Genomic DNA, 21811 nt, shown 5'->3' with positions numbered 1-21811 from the left:
CTGTCCAACCATTTCTTAAGAAGCTTCAGTGGCTGCCAACCACAGAATTCCTTTCCCCTCCTCCTCTGAGTTTTGAGAGCCTTTGAAGTCTCCTTTAACCAGTTGCACATTTCCCAGTTGGGAATAACATATTCCATGTTCTTGGCCAGCCAGGGCTGTGCTCGAATGACTATAGGAATTTCAGTCAGCTCTACAGAAACTAAATTAGTGGCTATCCAAATCTAAAACACCTTCAGTTTCAGTTTCTCTATGGTAACTGGTGCAGTCTGTGCTCCATACACTTATTCCAGGCCAGAGTACAGTGCAGTATTCCACAGAAGAATGTCAGTGTTGTACTTAATAGGAAGTGAGACTCTTTCTTAGTGGGATACAAGATGATGATGAAGATTTTTGGTCACTTGGCAGGTTATGCAGTGCCTCAAAATGTACAGACTCCTCTTCTCAAGAGCTATGTATGATACATTTTAACCTTTGCTGTTACCTGGGATTAGAATTGGAACATTGTGAAGAGCCATTTATTGGGGTATCGTAGTTCTAACCCACTTTAAATATATTCACTTTTTTAATTCCTGAAAATCTCATTTGTTTAGGCAATTACTTTTCAAATGGTTCTCAAACAACAGAGCTGCTTGTATGCCTTTGGTGGTTTTTATTATTAGTTTGAAGGAAGAACTACAGTTTTTATTTTTGGGGGCTCAATCACTACAATCTCTGATTTCACAGTGCAAACAGAAATATTTAAATAGCTTTAAGTCCTATTATTAGTACCAACAAAAGAGTTGACTTTCCCCTTTCCTATCATAGTAACAACAAAATCAGAGGTTTTAGGGGGGGAAATTAACTGAAAATACCTTCTTTGCTTGTATTGAGTATCTGTCTTATGGCTTAATCTACATTCCTCAAGATAGCCTGTGGTATGATGTTTCAAAAATCACTTTAATAATACATTTGGAACCCATAACAGAAATACTTCCTATAGTTAACCTGTGGAATGCCCTACTGCAGGGTTTACTGTGGCTAAAGTTTTTTAAAAAGGACTAAATGATTTTGGCAACTATTTATTGCACTTGTGCACATTAAGGTAATGATATAACTTGAACCATAAAGATTGATTTATATGGTGGCAATGGAACAGCAATGCAGATAAGGTATAAGCATTTTTACCACCATATTGACTAACCCTGTTCTGAAGTATGGTGGTAAGATGCCTGCCTCCTGGCTGTATTACAGGTTGCACAATTACTACCAGCAGTGGTGCTGCAGTAATGGTGATTTACGCAGCTGATTTTTGTAAACACAGCCATAGGAGGCTGGCATTTGCATACACAGCAGACTCTGCACAGGCAGGATGATGTAAAACTACTTTTCTTCCTGCTGCTCCTTCTGCCCCCCAGACACCGCAGAAAAACCTGTTATTTCAGTTTTTTTTGTTCTATTTTTTTGAATTTGTGGGCCACTGAAGTGTTTGCAGGAACATAACATATTGAAAACTTTTTTATGCTATAAGCATATATTTGAAAGAGTTTATTGATACTAGAACCAAGCTTTCCTTTCAGTCTGTGACTGTAAACATTAGCTGTTCTCAAATGTTGCAGGGCTTTGGAGCAGTGCTCCAGCTCCAGCCAAATACCTGCAGCTCCACTGCTCCGGAGCTGCTCTGCGCTCCAGCTCCGGGCTCTGCTCCAAAGCCCTGGAAAAGGGTAGTGATGAGAACATCAAGGAGCTTGTTATGACTGTTAGGATAGAAGAAAGTTAAAATTAAGCATGTGTTTTAAAACACTAATCTTTTTGGTAGCTAACTTCATTGTTCACTATTTGATCATACAGGCATAAAGATAACATAAATAGCCTTTCAGGATGTTGCTTTTCTCTTGCACCTTTCTGGAGGCTGAATGTGAAATCTCTGAACTGTTCCTACCACCCACTGAGTCAAGTATTGGGATATTGATTTGGCTCTCTTACTTGGCTGTGGGTTGTATTACGGTTACGCCATCAGAATGATCTAATTTGTCATCTTAAAACAAGTTGACCGAGTAAGGTCATTTACGGCTGAACAATTAGTTTTCTTTTTAACCTCATCTCTAAGAATAAAAGACTCAAATATAAGTAACAGTGCAGTCACTTTTTTCTCTCTTTGCTGGAGTGATATTGAACTTTGTGTTGAATTGAGTATACTAGATGGTTTAGAGACGGACTTCACCTGGATTCTTTGAGCACATTTCCTGTGGTCATGAACTATCAGTGTAGGTATTGAGAATTGACATTGAGAAGGTACTTGTAATTAGTGGCGTAACAGGACTTAAGTTTTTCTCCTCAGAGCTCACACAAATTGAGGACCCAAGAGAGCAGTGGCGAAGAGAGCAGGAACGCATGCTAAAGGAATATTTAATTGTTGCCCAGGAGGCACTTAATGCCAAGAAAGAGATTTACCAAATTAAACAGCAGCGTTTTGAGCTAGCCCAAGAAGAATACCAGCAGCTGCACAAACTGTGTGAGGATGACAGCCGCTCCTATGCTAGTGGTGAGTTTACTTTCATTCTCTTGCTAATACATATTTTTCCACTATTCAGTTTTTACACACAATCTGAGAGCTTGCTGCCATCACTCTCTATTTTTAGTGATGTAAAAGTTCAAACTACTCATGAAGTTGCTGTGATTCTTGGAAGAAATTGCATCTTAAAAGAAAATAACCCTCTCCAAAGACAGTTTCCTCCAATATAACTAGGAGTTTCATTTTAATGAGCTTGCACTTTTGAAAAGTAAGTTCTATCTTTACTTAGAACAAAAGGCTAATCTTTTTATCCATCTGCAGAATATTGAAAGAATTAATGTAGCAATGAGAGTAGAAATAAGCCAACACTAGTTTCTGCTTCTCAGGCTCTATGAATGTGAAAGTTATGTGTTAAATTAATGAAAAACATCTCCTTCACTGGAATATTTTAAAGTATGTTTGGATTCTGGTTACATGTATGCACTCCAGTTTCTAAAGTGACTGTTTGCTCTAGAGAAGACAGTGCCTTCTGCACTGGCAATCCATTGTATTAATTTGCAACTCTGTGTACCAGCAGGTGACAAATTTACTTGCCTTAAGCTAAATCTTAGAAAATTGAAAAGTTTACTTAACTCCATACACAGTTCTTAATAAATGTATTACCTCATCAAATGTATTACCTCATCAGGCAGTGTTTAGGATAGGAATGAGCAAACAAGGTCTTCTAAGATAACTAGTTTGAACTTCAACCTTTGATCTGATCCTAGCTTAAATATTATTTTATAAAATTGACCAAAGGTTTAGTTAAGGATTTCTTTGGTCAGTGCTACTTGAAAAAATAGTATGACCTAAGAAGAATTGGTTCACTCACTGCTCCCCTACACTATAATTCAGTCATCCTCCTTCACTGTCCCACAGGCCTCTAGTTGTTTTTCCTCCCTAACTCTAAAGTCTCGAACAGACTCAAACTTTTCCCCCGGTCAGATCTCTCCACTATTTTGTTATCTAATACTGTTTAAGGTCTGTTGAAGGGCCTACCTGCTTCAACTTTAAAATCTCTTACATTGTGTCTTGAATAGTTCAGACTGGGTTAAGTCGTATCAAGATTTGCCAGACCTTGTGATAGTTAAAAGTACATGTTCCTGGGGTCAAGCAAAGAGACAACTGTATCCCCGCAACAAATATCTAAAGGAGAGTGAGGGACAAATGGAGGAGTAGGTGGAGGTTCATTGTGTGTCGGGCATGGAAACAAGAGCACGTTGCAGGGGGAAAAATGGTATTTAGTGTGGGTTGTGGAGGAATGGGGGCTACAAAAAGGGGAAAGGGCGAGGTGCCTATTAGGAAAGGATGAAATGAGTGAAAGTCCAAAAAAGTTTGGATCACAGTGGATGATTAACTGAATCCATTGAGGTTCATCCATCACCAGTTGAGAGTAGGTTTTGATGTGGCTTTAGGAGCCAAGCTGGACATTTTATGAGAGATGACTTTATAATGTGAGCACCACAGAAAGCTTCCTTTCATATGGTCAACCACTGGTTGGTGACTGTGGTGGAATAGACATAAAAGGTTTCTACAGACGACTGCCTTCACAGTCCAATTTACCGTCTAATCCCAGTACAATTTATTTTCTTTTATTAATGCCTGCTTTTAAATGTAACATTTACTTACATTTTGATATTCAGAGCCAGGAACAGCGATGTTTGATGCATGACTTTGGCATTTTGAAGGGCTCAGAGCCAGGGTGTCCAAACAGTTAATATATTTATGTAGTACACAACTAGATAATTTATGTAAGAAAATCCCTTTAATAATTGTATGTGCCTTTACTAAAAGGCTACTTTGTTTAGCTAGTTCTTAGATGTTGTTCTTGTTTCATGCATAATATCATAACACTCAATGTCTTTTTACCTTGGAGATCCCTCCACCTCATCATCCTCATTGTTTCTTTTTTATATGGTTTTCAAAATTAAAACGAAAAAAAAAAACAGATAATTTTAAAAACGTTTTAAAGATATTGTGGCAGAGGTGGTGAGAGCCCAGCAATGGAAGTATTGGGAGTGGGGAACTCTGCTGCCTTGAGAACTTGTGCACGCCTGGTGGGCAGGAGGGGGAGAGTGGCTGCTCTTGCGCTCGGCATTGAGCAGGGCACGGGACCTAGCAGGGCAGCAATGGGAGCAGGTAGGAACACCAAGAATTTTCCTTCTCAGCCTGTTGCTGGCTGCACCCTCTCACCCCTAAGTGTTAGACTGACTCCCTCTCTGATTCTTCTGCCCCCCATTCTCAGTAAGTTTCCATCCCCACTGCCCCCCACCCTTAGTGGGCAAAAAATATTGCGAAGGGTGTTGAGTATTGGTCATAATTGCTTTTGTTAATTTGGAATGGAACCACACTGTTAGGAAAAAGCAAAGATCTTCTGTCCAAATCACTGTGGTTTTTCTTCATGGCTGAACTTCTTTTGATAACTTTAAGTTGCAATTATAGGACAGAATTTTACATAATTCAAATGTTAAACGAATATTCAATGTATTATATATTTGGTCTGTTGCATCAAAGTATTAATAAAACAGGATACTACAAAAATCTGCTGTACTTTCGTTCAAAGGCTTTCCATATTAGATTAGATTAGATTTATATCCTTTCAATTTTTGGTGAAATCTACATGTCAGAAATTGAGAGCTCTTCTTTTGAGCCCTAGGGTTTCAGCCCTCCCTGATCTGTAATGGACTCACTCCCCAATTTGAGAGGTTGAGTTGATGGCTTTTTTGTCAGGGGGATAGTCACTTGCCCGATAACTGCTCGGTGTATACCTCCTTCTCAATGAGGATGTGCAAGTCAAGGGATGCATGGCTGAAACTGCATTTAAGCACTGCCTCCCCGTTTCCTTCCCTCCCCATCCCCGACATACACTACCAGCAAGCACCACAACCCAGGATTTGGTAATGAAAGGAAGGAAGTGAGGAAAACTCCACCATCGCATGCACATGGAGTACCCTGGTACTGGGATCATCTACACCAATCATAGCTACCTCAGGACTGATATCAGGTACAAAATCAGCACGAATACCAACTGACTTCTGGACCAGCTCTTCTGGCATGCACATCATCATCTTTGGAGCCAGCACCCAAGAAATAAATTTTAAATAAGTCTTACTAGGCTAGTACCTTTTCAATCTTTATAGCAAGTCAGATGAGGCCACCATCACGTTGTATTGTTGGTTTGCAATAGAACCAACATATTTGCCTGTTCAGTGATCAATCCATTGATCAAAATGATTAATAAATATAGAAAACATTATCAAATTATAAGTCATTAATGTATGCTCTGGATTGACAAGTACTGCTTGGATCGCTATTAATGTGGAATCTCCGTAACTGAAGGTTTTTAAGGACAGGTTAGACAAACACCTGTCAGGGATGGTCTAGTCAATACTTAGTCCTGCCTTAGTGCAGGGGGCTGGACTAGATGATCTATTGAGATCCCTTCCAGTCCTAAATTTCTATGATTCTATAAGGATTAGAAGGGCCAAACTCAGACCAAACATGGCCCCGAGTGTAGGGAGGCATCGCCCTATAGAAAGGAGAAGAGGCCTCACTCCTCAAAGGATAAAGAGCCTAAATCTTCTACCATGGAGATTGGCATTGACTAAGCTGACACCAGTGAAAGCATCAACCATACCACAGGACTGAGGTAGACCCTTGTGGAACTGCCAGGATTCCCTCCAGGATCATTGTTAGTCCTGAAGTGGCACTGGGCCCTGGAGCCAATCGTCCACCATTCGAGGACTACTTTTTCTCATCATCATTGTTGAGCTATGCCTTCTCTGCAGGGTTAAGCAGGGATGCCTCCCTGTTACCATCTGGGAGTGGTCTTGAAGATGGCTCGGGGTTCCTGTTGCAATGCCACCACAAAGACAAAAGGAGTGGCACTGAGTCAACCAGTCGCTCCTGGGCTAGTATCCATATACCAAGCTACGTACTGGGGACCAATCATCTCTGGTATCCCACAGCAGATCCCCCTCCTGTAGGTACGGGAAGATGAAGAGATCAGGCTCCCCAGTGGTATCGTGACCTGGATCACTGACACCAGAGCCATACATTGATATCCAAGAAGTAGGGATACTGGAGAAACAATGGCACCTTGGCCTCTATCCAAAGCATCTTCATTGTTTCCTAACTAGGTGGTCATACCATCTCTAGCCCTGGTGACCCAGGACTTTAAAGTTCTCCAAGATCTTCCAGCTCACATAGTGAGGACCCTGGACAGTGAAATGATGGTAATCCAAGAGAAATCTCACACACTCTTTAATTTCTTGATCACACTGTAAATGTGTTTCCTGTAAATGAAGGCATACTGGAACCAGGTAGGGGGCTCTGGCATACCCCAGCAACCATCCAGCCCACATGCAGACTGGTGGAGAAGCATTATCAGGTGCCTCCAAAAACCTTTGAGCACGTCTCTCCCCCACACTCCTCCAGTTCAGGATCAACTGGTAGTTGCAGCAGTGCAGGAAAAATTAAAATTGACAAAAGGCACATCCAAGGACAGAAACCCTGAAAAGCTTTTTGGGTGCCTGTGTGCACCTGTTTGGGTGCAAAGCCTACTCATTTGCCTCACTGCAACTCCATGTGGCACACTATGAAACACTGTTAGCCAAATATAATTTCCTGATATGGGAAAAAGTGACTCTTTCTGACAAATGTGCTACAGGATGTTAGGGAGGATTTAAAGGAGATCATCACAGAAGACCAGACAGTGTTCAGGACAGCCTCACAAGCTGACATGGGTGCCTCTGGCACAGCCAGAAGGCCATGACCATGAGCATGAGACGGGCCGCTTGGCTCTGGCATCAGAAATACATAGAGAAGTTCAGGATACCAAACAAGATCTCCTGTTTGTGGCATGGAGCTCTTCAAGAAGAGAACTGGCAAAAATCATTCCTTAAAGGACACTGGGGCCACCCTGGATCACTGGGGACTAGGCTTGCCAACTTTAAATTTCAAAAATATGGGACAAACCTCAGATGTGCCTAGTCTTCACTTGCACCTCTGGGAAAAGTCCCTTCTTGTCTCTCATTCTTCCCAGGTGTTCTTTCTCTAGCTCTGGGTGCTGTCACTGTGGCACCTGTTAAGGTTCCATGCAGATGCTGGGAACAGTCTGAGCCAGTGGCATTGAGACCCCATGTACCAAGTTGAAATATGGGATAAAATGCATCCCCTACTGACTTAGTATGGGGCAGGCAATTTTGTGTTTAAATTGGGGATGTCCCTTGTAACCTTACTGGGGACCTACACACCGACCCCTACGGGAAGCTATAAGTACCAGCCCCAATGAAAACTGTGAGCTCATCCATACTCCCAGGGCAGAGAGCAGGAGTACCATTCTGAAAATGATTATGATACTCAAAAATGCCCCTCATATGGCTCCTCTGGCATTTATTCCACCCTGTCATTCAGCTAGCAGAATTGACTGGAGACTGAACATACACTGCCCCAGATTCAGGATGGTAATATGTGCATCCATCATTCCATCTCTTCAGACTCGAGACTAGTTTGTGGCTCTCGACTTGGGAGATGTGTACTTTCATATAGATATTCACTCAGCCCTCAGGAAGTACTTGAATTTCACAGTGGAAATTAATCACTACCAATACACAGTACTCCATTTGGACTCTCCATGGCACCTAGGCTTTTTGTGAATGCTCTAGCAGTGGTGGCTGCCCACCTGGGGAAGGCAAGGCATTCACACTCCTCCAGCTCTGCTCAGGTCAGGCTATTCTCTGCAACATTGACTAGACAGGAAAATCTCTGTGCCCCACATATCAGTCACTGCTGAGCTGGCTTAGTGGTTGGATCCCACAAATGCACTAAGAGGGGTGCCCCTTTCAGTCCCTCATGAAGATATGCTGATCATGGATGTGTCAGGGGCAACCAGGGGAACTCATTTTGACCACTGCAGACTCAAGGGACCTGGTCCTCAGATGATATGGAGTTATATATGAACGTCCTGAAGCTGAGAGCCAGAGACTGGTCTGTGTGGTGTTCCTACAGATCCTCTGGAATTTGGTAGTGCAAATCTTCATGGACAAGACTGCTATGCACTGCAAATCAAACAAGTGGACACTTGCTCCTTGTCCCTCTTCCTAGAAACCATCAGATTCTGGACTTGATGCTGTCAGAGTGGGAAGATCCTGATGGCTCTTCACTTCCTAGTCAGCAACAACCTGACAGACTTCCTGAGCAGACAATCTGTGACTGACCACAGATGGTCCTTGCATAGATTCGTTGCAGAAGAGCTGTTCCATGTTTGGAGATCCCTAGTAGACTTGTCTTACACCAAGGACAACACTACATGTCACTGGTTTTGCTCCAGAGGTGGACTGAGCCCAGGATCGTTACTGGATGCATTCTTCCTACAGTGGAACAGTGGTCTCCAATAGGCTGTCCCACAGATTCCCCTGATGATCTCCAAGACCGGGAGAGACAAGGCCATGGTCATTCTCATTGCCCCTGGATTGGGTGAGGCGGTTTTGGCTGACAGGTCTCTTACCAATGTCTATTCAGTCTTTGAACCAACTCCTGGACCATTCTGACCTAATCTCACAACACTGTAGTCAGATACTTCATCCAGACTCAGAGTTGCCACATCTAACAGTATGGCTGTTGACTGGTTAAGTACCATGGATAGGATCCAGGAAATTCTGGTTCAAAGTAGGAAAATATCTATCAGATGGACCTACTCATCTAAATGGCAGAGGTTCTCAATATAAGCAGCCCATCATGGTCTGGACATGACACAGACTTAAGTACTGAAGATCTTCTACTACCTTTGAAGCATCAGGCTTCCATTTAGCACTATGAAGGGTCCACTTCATAGTGATTTCAGGTCACCACCTGCTTGTACTGCAGTGCTTGATCTTTTATCATCCCATAGTATCGAAGTTTCTCAAGAGACTCGTGCATACTGGTCAGAAAACCTGCTCCTGCTCGATACTTTAGTATGGTCCTTCTGAAACTTACGAAACCTCCGTGTGAACCTCTCTCAGAATGTTCCCTGGACTAACTCACTCGGAAGATGGTGTCTTTCCAGGCTATTTCAACAGAGAGTGAGCTGGCTTCAAGCACTTATGGCTGTGTCCCCTTATATGACCTTCCATAGTGACAAAATGGTGTTGAGACAACACCCAAAGTTTATTCTGATTTTCATCTAAACCAGCTGATCATCCTACTTGCCTTTGTCCTGAAATCACACTCTGCTCAAGGAGGAAAGAAAATACATATAGTTGACATTTTCATGACTTTAGTTTGCTCCTGTCAGTATGATAAAGCATTCAGACTGTAGCCTGATCTATTTATTGCATTTGCTGGACATTTGAAAGGTCCAGCCACTTCTTCTCAAAGAATATAAAAATGGATAACACAAAGTACCTCACTTGCCTGTCCACTTCTCCCACCAAACATCAAGTCTCAAACTCTGCCAGAGTGCAAGTAATATCCTCTGCCTGCTAAAGGATTTTGTCAATATCAGAGATTGATAAGGCAGTGACTTGGAATAACCCTCTGACATTTGTCAAGCACTATTCCTTGGTCTTAGCTGCTAGGCCAAATACCAACTTTGTGAGAGCAATACTACAATCCCTATTCAACTGATGCAATTGGAACTCCTCATTCCTACCATCCTGAGGGGTTACTGGTTTCCAGTCACCTAAAGTGGGATCCACACTGACACATGCTCTCCCCGGTCCTTCTTCCTTATCCTACACATGATTGTGGCTCTTTTGAGATGATGATGTCAGTGTGGATCCCACAACCTCCAGCCCTGCTTTTTGGGTTTTCAGCTACTCCAAGCTTTCAGTTACGAGGGAACTAAGGGAGAGTCATGGCTCTCTTCCCTTTATGCCCTCACATGGGAGCATGAGAAGGCAGAGAGCATGTGTGTGGCCCTGATGGACTCTGCTGTTTAAAAACAAACAAACTGATCTTGTGTGTGAGTTGCATGTGCACACACAAGAGTCCACAGTGACTACAGCATCTTGAAGAATTGTAGTTACTGTAAGGTAAATACACCCCTACCCCGATATAACGCTGTCCTCTGGAGCCAAAAAATCTTACTGCGTTATAGGTGAAACCGCATTATATTGAACTTGCTTTGATCCGCCGGAGTGCGCAGGCCCTCCCCCTCCCCCCGGAGCACTGCTTTACGGCGTTATATCCAAATTCATGTTATATCGGGTCGCGTTATATCGGGGTAGAGGTGTAGTTGTTCTGTTAAACTTGCTTTCTTTCAGCTATATTTATGTGGCAAGTGATTTATTTAAATAGCAATTATTTAAGACAGATTTCTCCTACACATTTCCATCTTCTCTTTCTTAAATGTTAATTGTAACATTTTGTGACATCATAGTAACATGTTAACAATAGCAACATTATACATTTAAGTGCAGGATCAAGTAGTGAAAATAGACTGGAAAGAAAAGACCCTGTTTAAAAGTATTTATCTTTAATAATTAGCAATCATTGCAGTAGCATTTATGACAAATGAAAAGTAAATGAATTAATGTTTGACTGTTTTCTCAAGTGCATACGTCTCTTTTCCTCTAAAGTGAAAGGTATATTTGGCTGTCCTTATTTCCAGGTTCACTATTTTAGTTCCCTCCTAATACCTATAATCTGTGAATAATTTTTACATGGTTTGCCCTCTGGTTTCAGAATATTTAAAAAAAATCTATCACTGTAGTGCTAATATTTATTTAAAATCAAAGGTGTATTTTCAGAGCTGTGCAAAAAGCATCTTACATTTTTTCTGCTGTTTTCTGCAACAACTACTTGAGAATTTGTTGTTGAAATAATCAATGAGCTGATAAATAAAACTAAGTTCCTTTATATATTAGAGTTGTAAGGAATTTCTTGAGTCTTTGTCCTTCCCTCCCTATAGTCCCAGAATAATATTAATAGATTTCTATAAAACCCTTATTAATTTCTTATCTATTCTTAGTGTGAATCTGAATTTCTGAAAATTACCCTGATCTAATATATGTACTCCTGTAACAATGGCCAAAAAAACTTTGTTGGTCCCAGGGGTCAGTGGCAAAGTCCAATATCTATCAAACCACTAGTGGTATGTACTGTTGGAAAGCTGAGAAATAGCTTTTGTTTTTGGCCTTTTGGTTTCTGAGGTACTGGATGCCAAAGTCATACCTCTTGCTTTCTTCCCACTTATAGTCTAACATGGTTTTAGTTGCTGCTGTTGCAAACACTATAAGAGGCTGAAACTGATGCTTTATGACACATTTAAATCCCAGCTCTTGTGACGTGCAAGGTTGGCTGCTAAAATCATGTCACAATTGAAATGGGCGGGGGGGAGCAAGTTAATATAATTTAATGTCATTTTAAAATAGGAAGGTCATCCAATTTATAAAAATATTTTATTTATTTTTCAAGACTTTCAGTAGTTCCACAAGACTTTAGTTCCACTAATTTTGATAACTTATTGCCTATCATCTTGCACAGGGCAATTTTTATATAAGTGGAGAAAATATTGGGGAAATAAGGTCTGATTTTTTTTAAACTGCTTTATTTGATTGGGGCTGTTGTAGTTCTTTTTCTACCCAGAAAAGGTAAACTGCGTATGACAGCAGCAGAATTGGACGCAAACAATTACTCAGACTTTGCTGGGAGAGTATCTATAGGAAAGGTACAAACACTAACTAATTTTGAAGTTTCTGGAACTATTGAGATGTGTTGCTGGCATTCCCCGGAATCAGAAGCATAATAAAATACTGGAAAAATATTTGTAATAAACTGTTTCACATGTGCTTTAAGATCTAGAAACATTTTAGACCAGTAAAAATGTTTTCAGTATTTGTAAACATTTCTAAATATTGGTCTCTGACCAGTTAGAGCAGTTCTGGATCTGTGGAGAGCTGGTTTGTCGAACAATCTTCTTGTTTCCATCTGTCAAATCAGATTAAAAGACAGTTAAAAATACATAGACTTTTCTATGTATGCATTTGCTGTAAGTTCATCAAGGCTATGTATTCATGAGGGGAAGGTGAGATCTGTATGTTTACAGGTGGAAGCAGAGGTGTCCATGAAACTCTTTCACTACCAAGTTGTGATCAACACCATGAAAAAGTTCATGAAATAATGGATTAGAGAATTTCAGTCCATGTATTGATAGCAATTGGACAACCTCTTTTGGCAAGTTACTGCATGGTTTATTCAGTGTTATAAAGTTCTTTCCACAATTGATCGAGACACACAGCAGAATGAAATGCTGAGCTGTCTTATAAAATGTCAGGCTACAACTTTATTAACAATGTGTAGAGAGGACTCTCCCCTCATCCTACTCCCCTGAAATACCAGGCATTTTATTGGGCCTAGTGCTAAGCTAAATGGCTTCACACAATAAACCCAGCAAATTAGAGTTAGCAGTCTCCAACCTAACCTCTTGGACTTGGCCCACTTCAGAATCCTTTTACTACCTCAGTCTGCAAAGGCTTCAGGTCTCCTCTTTTCTCTACACTCTAACAGGTCCACCAGCCATTTTCTGGGACTCTTAAGCATATTTACTTCTGGGAGCTGGCCCTTTTAGCCTTTTTATCCGCATTAGACACTGGCTGCTAATTGCTAAAAAATTAGGTATTCCCTGTATTACTGCTTAACATTAACTATTCCTTTCCTTTTTCCTTTAAACCAGCAGGACTTCCATGGCAAAACCCAGACCTCTCTCCCCGGACACCTTGCTAATTTGGTGCAAAAGGAAAAAAAATCCTTTCTAATCCCAAAACAGGCATTCTGACCAGAGCCACATCCGGGAATGGATGAGGGGGCATTAAAATTAAACATTTCTTGTTATCATTTAAGGACATTTATACTCATTTTTTCCTTGGAAGGTGATGGAAAAGAATTCTTTCCCAACTCTCCATTTAAAAAAAAAAAACAATTACTTGCCATATAGACCATTATGTTCCCCTTCAGCATTGCATTAAACTGCACACATTAAGTTCACTTTTTCCTACAGTATGAAGAGACATTGTGTGTCACATCCTTGTGGGGGGATAATACCAAAAAATCCCACTGCAGTAACATTTAACTTTGAAAAGGGGAACTACACAAGAATGAGGACGCTTGTTAGATGGAAATTAAAAGGAGCTGTCACAAGGATTAAATGCCTGCAAGCAGCATAATAGAGGTTCAGATTAAATGCATGCCCCAAATCAGAAAAGACAATAAGAAGACCAAAAGAATGCCACTGTGGCTAAACAGCAGAGTAATGGAGGCTGTAACAGGAAAAAGGCATCTTTAAAATTTGGAAGTCAACTCCTAATAAGGAAATAAGAAGGTACATGATCTCTGGAAGGTTGTGTGTGAAAGTATAATAAGGCAGGCCATGAAAGAAAGAATTTGGGAAGCAACTTGCTAAAGATGCAAAAACTAACAGTAAGAATTTCAGTACATCAGAATCCTGCCAAAAAGAGAAGGATGCCAATAGTCGACCAAGGTGTTAAAAGAGTAGTCAAGAAAGACAAGGCTATCGCAAAGAAACTAAATGAATTCTTTGCATCTGTCTTCATGCAGAGGATTTGGGGGAGATACCCACATCAGAGCAATCCTTTTTGGACAACAAATCTGAGGAACTGTCCCAGATTGAGGCGTCAATAAAGGGAGGTTTTGGAATAAATTGATAAATTAAACAATAATAAACATTTAAACAAGCCCGCGTGCTAAATAACTGGAAGGGAGTTAATGTAGTGACGATTTCTAAAAAAGGCTCTGGAGATGATCCTGATAGTTACACTGGAATGGAAGGTAGCAGCTTTTAATCAACAGACAGTGCTGCTATATAGCAATTCAGGATAGATAGTGAATAACTTTAGGTACACACGAAATAACTTCCCAGTTGGAATTCAGCCCAGATTGACTTTTGAAATCTTGTACCTTATAACAGAAAGAATATGTTAGTGTGCAAAATTATGTTGCATCTTGGAAAACCTCAGTTTACCAAAAGAGAAAACACAAAGGTGTCTTTAAATTGAAACTCTGTCTTAAGAGAAGCTGTGATGAGATTATTAAAACACTCACTGTTGGGGGGCTGTAACTCTGAGAGTGAGGAAATTTTTGAACTGTAAACTTGCATGTGGTTACTGCATGCACTGAGTTGCAAGCAGACCTAATTTCATCAGTGATTGAGCTGGAAACTGATATTGATGTGGAACAATTTTTCCTAGTTTTCTGTTCTTAGAAGGGCTTTATTAAATTGAAATTTGTGATGTGATTTTACTTCCTTTTTATGTATTTGGTAGCAGATTGATTCACATTCTATTCAGTCCAAATTTTGTCCAGCTAAATAAATTCTTCTATGTATTGCATATAAATACCATACACTTAATTAACAGCCAAAAATGCCTTCTATCTGTAATCATGTTGAGGAGGTTGTAAATAAAATCTGTGTTACCATAGGGACATTAAATTTGTTACATTCCTATGAAAGTTCCTAAACTGCAAGAAAAATAAATGGAAACATCCATTAACTGTACTGTCAATTTTTAGACCTTACTGTTTAGAAGAAATCATTTTGGCTACAAACATTCCTGTGTTGTACTCAAAAATAATTACACTGAGTAAGTCTTGTAACACATGATTATCATATCCTACAAAGACATGTCTGGAAGTTGTATGTAGACAAATAAGCTTATTCCATCTTTGAAATAGAATGACTCAACTTTGGGAACCCAGAATGACGTGTAGCCACACTTTGACAAGTATGTACTGTTTTTGGCCACAATCCCACAAAACAGTTAAGCACATGCTTAAGTGATTTGCTGAGTTGTGGCTTTGAAGTTTTAGAAACATGTTTGCACACACTATCATTTAACACATTGAAAACGTGAAAAATGTATTATAAAATACCATTGTTTTCCATCTGTTTAGCATTCTCTGGATTTTCAACTAATACCAAGTATGACCCATATCAGATTAAAGCAGAAATAGCAAGCCGTCGTGACAGAGTGAGTAATCTTTTTTTGATGTTGTGACTAAAACAGTGCTGTACACACCCACCCACCATTAGGCTTAGAAGTTGTATATGCATGCTTTCTAAAACTGCACATGTTTAAAGTGCCCTTCTACTCTTGAACAATTATTTAATAAAAATAGCAGTGTGGTTCCATCTTTACTATGTCTTACTGATTCCAAAGAATGTTTTTTCCTGTTTATAAGTGTAAAGAATTTTTTTTCTGAATGACTGACACACCAACTCAACTTGTATTTTAAAAATAATTTTCTTTCTGTCTCGAGCATCACCGCTAGTAGCAAATATTCTGCAAGTCAAATTCTGTCCCCCAGCAACACCTGTCCAAACCAGTTGTCATTAGATTTTGCTCTTGGGTTCCATAGGGTTCTATAGATGTAACTGAGGTCAGGATGTGGCTCTGTGTTGAGAACTCAGTGATAAGTTCAGTCGATGCACAAACCAGAATAGATCATTTGCCCAGGGCTGCATTTATAAAAGAATAAAAAGTGACAAATGACCCCCCTCAGCCCCAACACATCCCCATATACTATGGTAAGCATATATAACTCTGAACACATATGGACCACATCTGTTGTATAAGAAAGTACCATTTTTACTTAACCATTTTTAGGTTAGAACCATACTTTGAATATTGTCTTGTCTGAAGTAGTTACAGTGGTGGAGGGGAAAGTTATACTTATCTTTCCAAATCTGCTTGTCAGTGTTCCTAATGAACAGTAAAATTCTACATATTTAATGGAAGCTAGTTAGATGCCCACAACTAATAAAGCAGCTTTATAACTTAAGGCCCACCATATATCTAAACTGCATATTCCTTTTATTAATGGATAAAATGGGACTTAGCATGCCAGATGCTCAATTCATGAAATAAATAAAATACATATCTTTGAAGGGTGGTGTTCCTGTTTATGACTTCATGATTTAGTGACCACTTTTCACAGGAGTGGCTCTGGAAAATAAATTATGTTTACCACCCATCAAAGGCATGTATTCTCTTAGCATGCGTTTACAACATACTGTATGTGGTAGAGCTAATGTTTAGAAAATGCAGCAAACCAAACAAGGAAATATAGCAAGTTAAAATTTCACTCAATTTCTCTAAACAAGGCTTAAAGAAAATAAGTGATTTTTCTATTTGCATATGGATTACCAGTCTCTGCCCCCCCCCCCATAGTCCAATAATAAAGTGACCATGAAATACACCTTTTTACTTCTGTACATAGGGTGAACCTCTGTGTTATGCATGCTCATGTATATTGAATTAATATAAAGAGTTAAATATACTATAACACCATTGAATATATAAACATGGAAAATATTAATGATATATTTTCTTATTTTAGCTGAGTCTATTTTATTAGGGTTGTACTAGATAATCCAAGAAGTCACTATATACTGCCTGTTTTGTTATGATGATGTAGTGATTTCTGTTTTTGCGGGGTATGGGGGAGACATTGTGTTAAGCATTTTGTTACATAGTGATTTACATACGTCTTATCAGTGTTTCGGATACATTGTAGAAAATCTACTAAATCTCTGGGAGACTCAGTTTATGTTTTCTGTTTATGAAGCTCACATTTTCATTTTTTTCTGTGGCAGGAAGTTGACGGCATCATTTATTGAAATGCATATACAAACAAAGGAGTGCCTGTCCCAAAACATATGTGACTTTTTAACCAAAAATATAAAACATCCATATGGAACCAGACATAATTCTGTGTTTCTGTTACAATAAGCATCAATTAAGGAGCAATTTTATTAAAATAGTGAAACCTGGTAGTAAACGTCACTGCAGACACACACCAAATTTTGGGGAGATTATAATGAACAGCTGCTTATTATTAAATTAAATAAATGATCTGCCAGGAAACTTTCACTGTTTACTGCTGCTGAAGGGTCACTTTGTACTTGTCTTTTATAATACAGAAATAAAAATGGGCAGATGAATCATCACAATCTCTAGTGACTTTAAACGAACATTCTTCCCATTGAAAAAGTACTGAACCTCTTCCCCTTTCTGGCTGTCTGAGCTGACTGTTTGCAATATAGTTGAGCAGGTCTTTGGGTGACTGTCTACTACAGAGTTAGATGGGAAATCACTGTTCCGGGGGAGACAGGAAATTGGAAATCACATGAGGATAGAGATTTGTTGGCTATTAGAACAAGTGATAGCAGATAGCACAGTAGAAGATTATACAAAGAAGCAGCTACCTTGTACGTTTGGCAATGTTGCTACTTTGTGACCATTGTTGGGTAGATTTTTATTAATATTTCTCTAAAGCATTTGTTGATTTTGTTTTACTGTAGATTAAAAACCAGATTATCACTTTTCACTTTGAAAATACTAGACTTTGAACAATGCACAGTAATTTTAAATTCTTGAAAGAGCAATTATTTTAAGTATTATTTGAAAGAATAATAATAGTTACTCAGTGATTTGCTGCCGTAACATATTTTTGCTTAAAAAATATTTTGTTTTAAGCTTTCTAGACTAAAACGAGAGTTGGCACATATGAAGGAAGAACTGCAGTATAAAGAAAAAGGAGTGGAAACACTACAAGAGTGAGTTGGCAGGTTTTGGGAGGGGGGGAATTTTTCTTTCTTTTCTTCCTGTTGGCTTACTTTCTTGTTACTTAACTGGAAGTGTTGCAAAACTTTATTTAATGCAGACTCCTGCTGCAAGTTTTTATTTTTGAATTTTTATTTATTTATTTATTTATTTTAACAATTGTCCCTACTTAGACAACCATGGATGGTGCTAACAATGTGCTCTCATTGATAATAAGGCAAACTGATGTAAGCAAGATTGGCTGGAATTATTTTGGATGATGATTCCATTGATTAATGTGCCAGCAAGTTTATGAAGAAACTGGCAAAATATGCAAAAATTGAGGAATGTTTGTATTTTAGGTCATAGAATTCCCTTTTGAGCTTAGTGTAGAGGTGGTGTTTGCTTACTATTGCAGCTGACGGTTGTCCTTAATAATTTCTGACTTTTAGGCAGCAATCTAAAAACATGCGTCTGACGAAGTGGGCATTCACCCCCGAAAGCTTATGCTCCAATACATCTGTTAGTCTTTAAAGTGCCACAGGACTCTTTGTTGCTTTATTCTAAAACCAGGCAGCTGCTTTCTTTTCCATTTGCTAAACATGGTACTTAGTAAGTAACAACAAATACACATGAAAGATGCAGTTCATACTTAAAAGTTTAAGAGAAGAAAACTCTTGTCGGGCCAAAGTACTTAATTGGCAAATATTAACTAGTCATCCTCATACACAAATGTCTTTTAAATTGATTACATCAGGTAACTGCAAGGCCAGTCAGAGGTATATGATAGAAGACCAATTATGAATATACTAAAGTAATGAAAAAGATATAGTAACACATAAAGAAACGATTTAATATAGTGAGAAGATCTTGGCTGTTTGAAGATGAGCAATAATTCAGAATGCTGTTGTATTCAGATGACAGGTAGCACATACACACACAAACATTTATGCCTTATGCAGTGACTTAGTATCTTTATCAATATTAACTTTTAAGACTAGATAAAACCTATTTATGCTTTTCCCTTCTTTCCCATGACAACATGAGGTTAACTTAAAATGAGGATGACAGGGTTCTGATTTAAGGCTCTGTTCTGCTGTTTCTGTGAAGGATTAATCACCTGCCTAGGAAGATCCAAGAACAAAGAAAGTGATGTGAAGGCAATTTCAAACCTTTCTCTTGTATGGTTTTGTGAAAAGAAAAGCCTGAGAAGTAGTTTTGAACCTAAATATTAATGTCCAAGATTTTAGTCTAAGTTAAATTGCTTACATCCAGGGGGGGAAAAATCAGTATTACTTTAGAATAGGATTTTGTGAATCTGATCAACTAATAGTTTTTTAGGTACCTTTGATCAGACAGTTTAAAAGTTAAGCACAGAACAGTCATGTCTGGAGTGCTTTGATGCTTGTTTGTCACTGACATTGAAGTCATGATATTGCTCCTGCTTTGTCTCATTTCTCATCCTTATTGTTTATTTATATGTCTGTTAGGGTGTTGTTTGAAGTTGTGATGGAATTTTCTTCAAGAATTTCTCTAGAGCACTCTTGCTTTGCTGATCTCTGTCTGTTCTCCACAGTGACTTCTTGACTTATGAGCCAGGAGATTTGTGTTTTTTAAAAAGGCTGCTCTGGAAAGGCTTGTTTTTTGGATATATGTTTTGAATCATGTGTGAATCTGATATTTTGTTGTATCAATCCATACAGAGAAAGTGCATTGTCACAAAATAGACAGCCAAGTAGATCATCTCCCCCATCCTTTTTAAATGGAAAACTTTTTTTTGCAGGTGCTTTAGGCTCAGTCACCTTGTTAATTCCTCTTCTACTGTAGAATTTCTTTAAAAACTTCAGTCTTCACCACTGCTCTCTGCCTTCTCACTAGGCTGTGTCAAAATTATTTTATTAATTACATTTTCAGCTAATTACCAAGTATGAAATAGGAGGCGTGAAGTCTTAATTGTTTGGTTTGCAATCATGTGTTTCCTTTCATTTTTAAGTGTGACTTTAAGCAATGTTAGGAATCGTATTTTGAGCTTTGCATCTGGGTGAATGTTAGGTCTTTAAAACCCTTTCATAGTTTCCAAACAGCAAAATATTATGAGTAGTTAGGGGCCTGAACCTATTACTACTGAAGTCAGTGTTAAAACTCCTGTTGACTTCAATGGGATATCAGGCAGATTTTATTATAGGTGGGGCTGGTAGTGCTGCCTGTTAAAATTGATCAAGACTGTGTCAGGATTCTGCTAGTCTGGGTCACCTTAGTAAAAAGTTTGGGACCTACAGCCTTAGAATATTAGGTCAGCTTGGATTGACTGTATGCCAGCCAATTATACTGTGAACAGTATGATTGACAATGACTCTTTTTGTCTGAGAAAATAAAAACTCACTAGTCAGCCTCCAACCCTGCCCCAAGAACATGAATTAGTAGATACTTAACCTGTAGAAAATTCCACTTGAAGTTAAATATCTTTCTTTTCCCTAGATGTCTTCTTGTAGATGTGAAGCAACAGGAGGGTAGAAGGGGGCCATCTGGCCTAATACTTGGATTGAATCCAAGTTCTTGATATTAACGTGACTTTGGGTTAAAGCCAAGTACTTTGTGTATCATATGAAATTCTTAGTGAGTTAAGATCACTTTTCCTACTGTGGTTTGGTCTAATCTTGTCAGAATCTTAAACCAGTGCTGCCAGCTCCTAGCAGTCAGGCCCAAAAGAATCATGAGATTTGTTTAAAGTAACACCTTTACATCCTCTCTGGTGTTTGAAATTTCAGGGTTCATGTTTCCCACCTTTTCTTTGCAACCAGGAGGTTAGTGACATGACTCCAGGAGCTCGGTCCTTCAGTAAAGACTCTCAATAAAATCACCAGAATTAGCAAAATAGTTTATGAAAGTGGGTGGTGGTAGCACATGCTATATGATGGGGCAAGAGACTTGTCTCTTCAGGCTATATATAAAGTTATTCTTATACGTTAGTGTATTCAGTGTCATATTTTAGTATTTTCAATGTATTCAGCAAATTATCATTTTATCATTTTTCTCCTTCCATATTGCAATTCAACAGCCTCTCTCCTTCAATAAAGTTTGAGTTCCTGCTAGTCAGCACTGAGTAGCTCAAGATTGTGTCAGGATTCTGCTAGCATGGAGTAGCTTAATGACATCTTGCTAGATAGGACATCAAAAGTAAATCTTTGTTAATTGATGCTGTGCAGCTAGTTGTCCTCCTTTTGTGGTGGCTGTCACGCTGTCTGGAGTGGCTCATGACTGTGAATGGCTACCGTAGGGCAGACATTGCAAACTGGTGGTATGTTCCATAATTAGATTTCACTAATGTAGTAACAAATGTGAACTCCCAAAATACTACAATAGTCTTACATGGAGTCACAGCCAGTCCCCGTAGACACTCCAGTCTATTTTGCCACCCAGGCAAACTGGACTATGTGATAAGTGGTCATTTACAACAAAAAATCACAAAATATTCCGGTTGCACCGAGTCCAAAGAGACCAGTCATTCACCCAGGTTGATTTGCGCCCCAGATGTCACACTAAATACAACGCTGGCAACCAGTTCTGTAGTAAACTATCTAAAGGTGTATTAGTTAAGAAAAAAGGAGTTGTTCAGAGGTTAAAGCAGGTGAAAATATATTTATAGATGAGTCAGTCTATAACTTTGAAAGGTAACAGAGATGTAGTAATCTGCCAGTTCACAAAAGTTTTTTAGGGCTACGCAGAGTAACTCTGGAGA

The 21811-nt window shown here is 39.1% G+C and overlaps 1 protein-coding gene across 11 annotated transcripts in view; it reads left to right on the top strand.

The window, feature by feature from the left end:
• The window catches only part of WWC3 (WWC family member 3), a 145880-nt gene that overhangs the window by 49554 nt on the left and 74515 nt on the right, over positions 1-21811 (top strand). For 7 of the 11 annotated variants that reach the window (XM_005309313.4, XM_065580681.1, XM_008167177.4 and 4 more), the window contains exons 3-5: positions 2318-2521; positions 15422-15498; positions 18007-18086. In XM_005309313.4, coding sequence (XP_005309370.2) covers positions 2318-2521; positions 15422-15498; positions 18007-18086 — 361 coding nt within the window. Of the gene's footprint in view, positions 1-2317; positions 2522-13187; positions 13833-15098; positions 15253-15421; positions 15499-18006; positions 18087-21811 lie in introns of those variants that run through there. The other 4 variants (XM_065580683.1, XM_042840144.2, XM_065580684.1 and 1 more) reach the window with 4 other exon arrangements.

The sequence above is a fragment of the Chrysemys picta genome, chromosome 1 (assembly GCF_011386835.1).
Source record: "Chrysemys picta bellii isolate R12L10 chromosome 1, ASM1138683v2, whole genome shotgun sequence".
Taxonomy (NCBI): domain Eukaryota; kingdom Metazoa; phylum Chordata; order Testudines; family Emydidae; genus Chrysemys; species Chrysemys picta.
The sequence above is the reverse complement of the archived record's forward strand: the minus strand, read 5'-3'. Positions and strand labels throughout refer to the sequence as shown.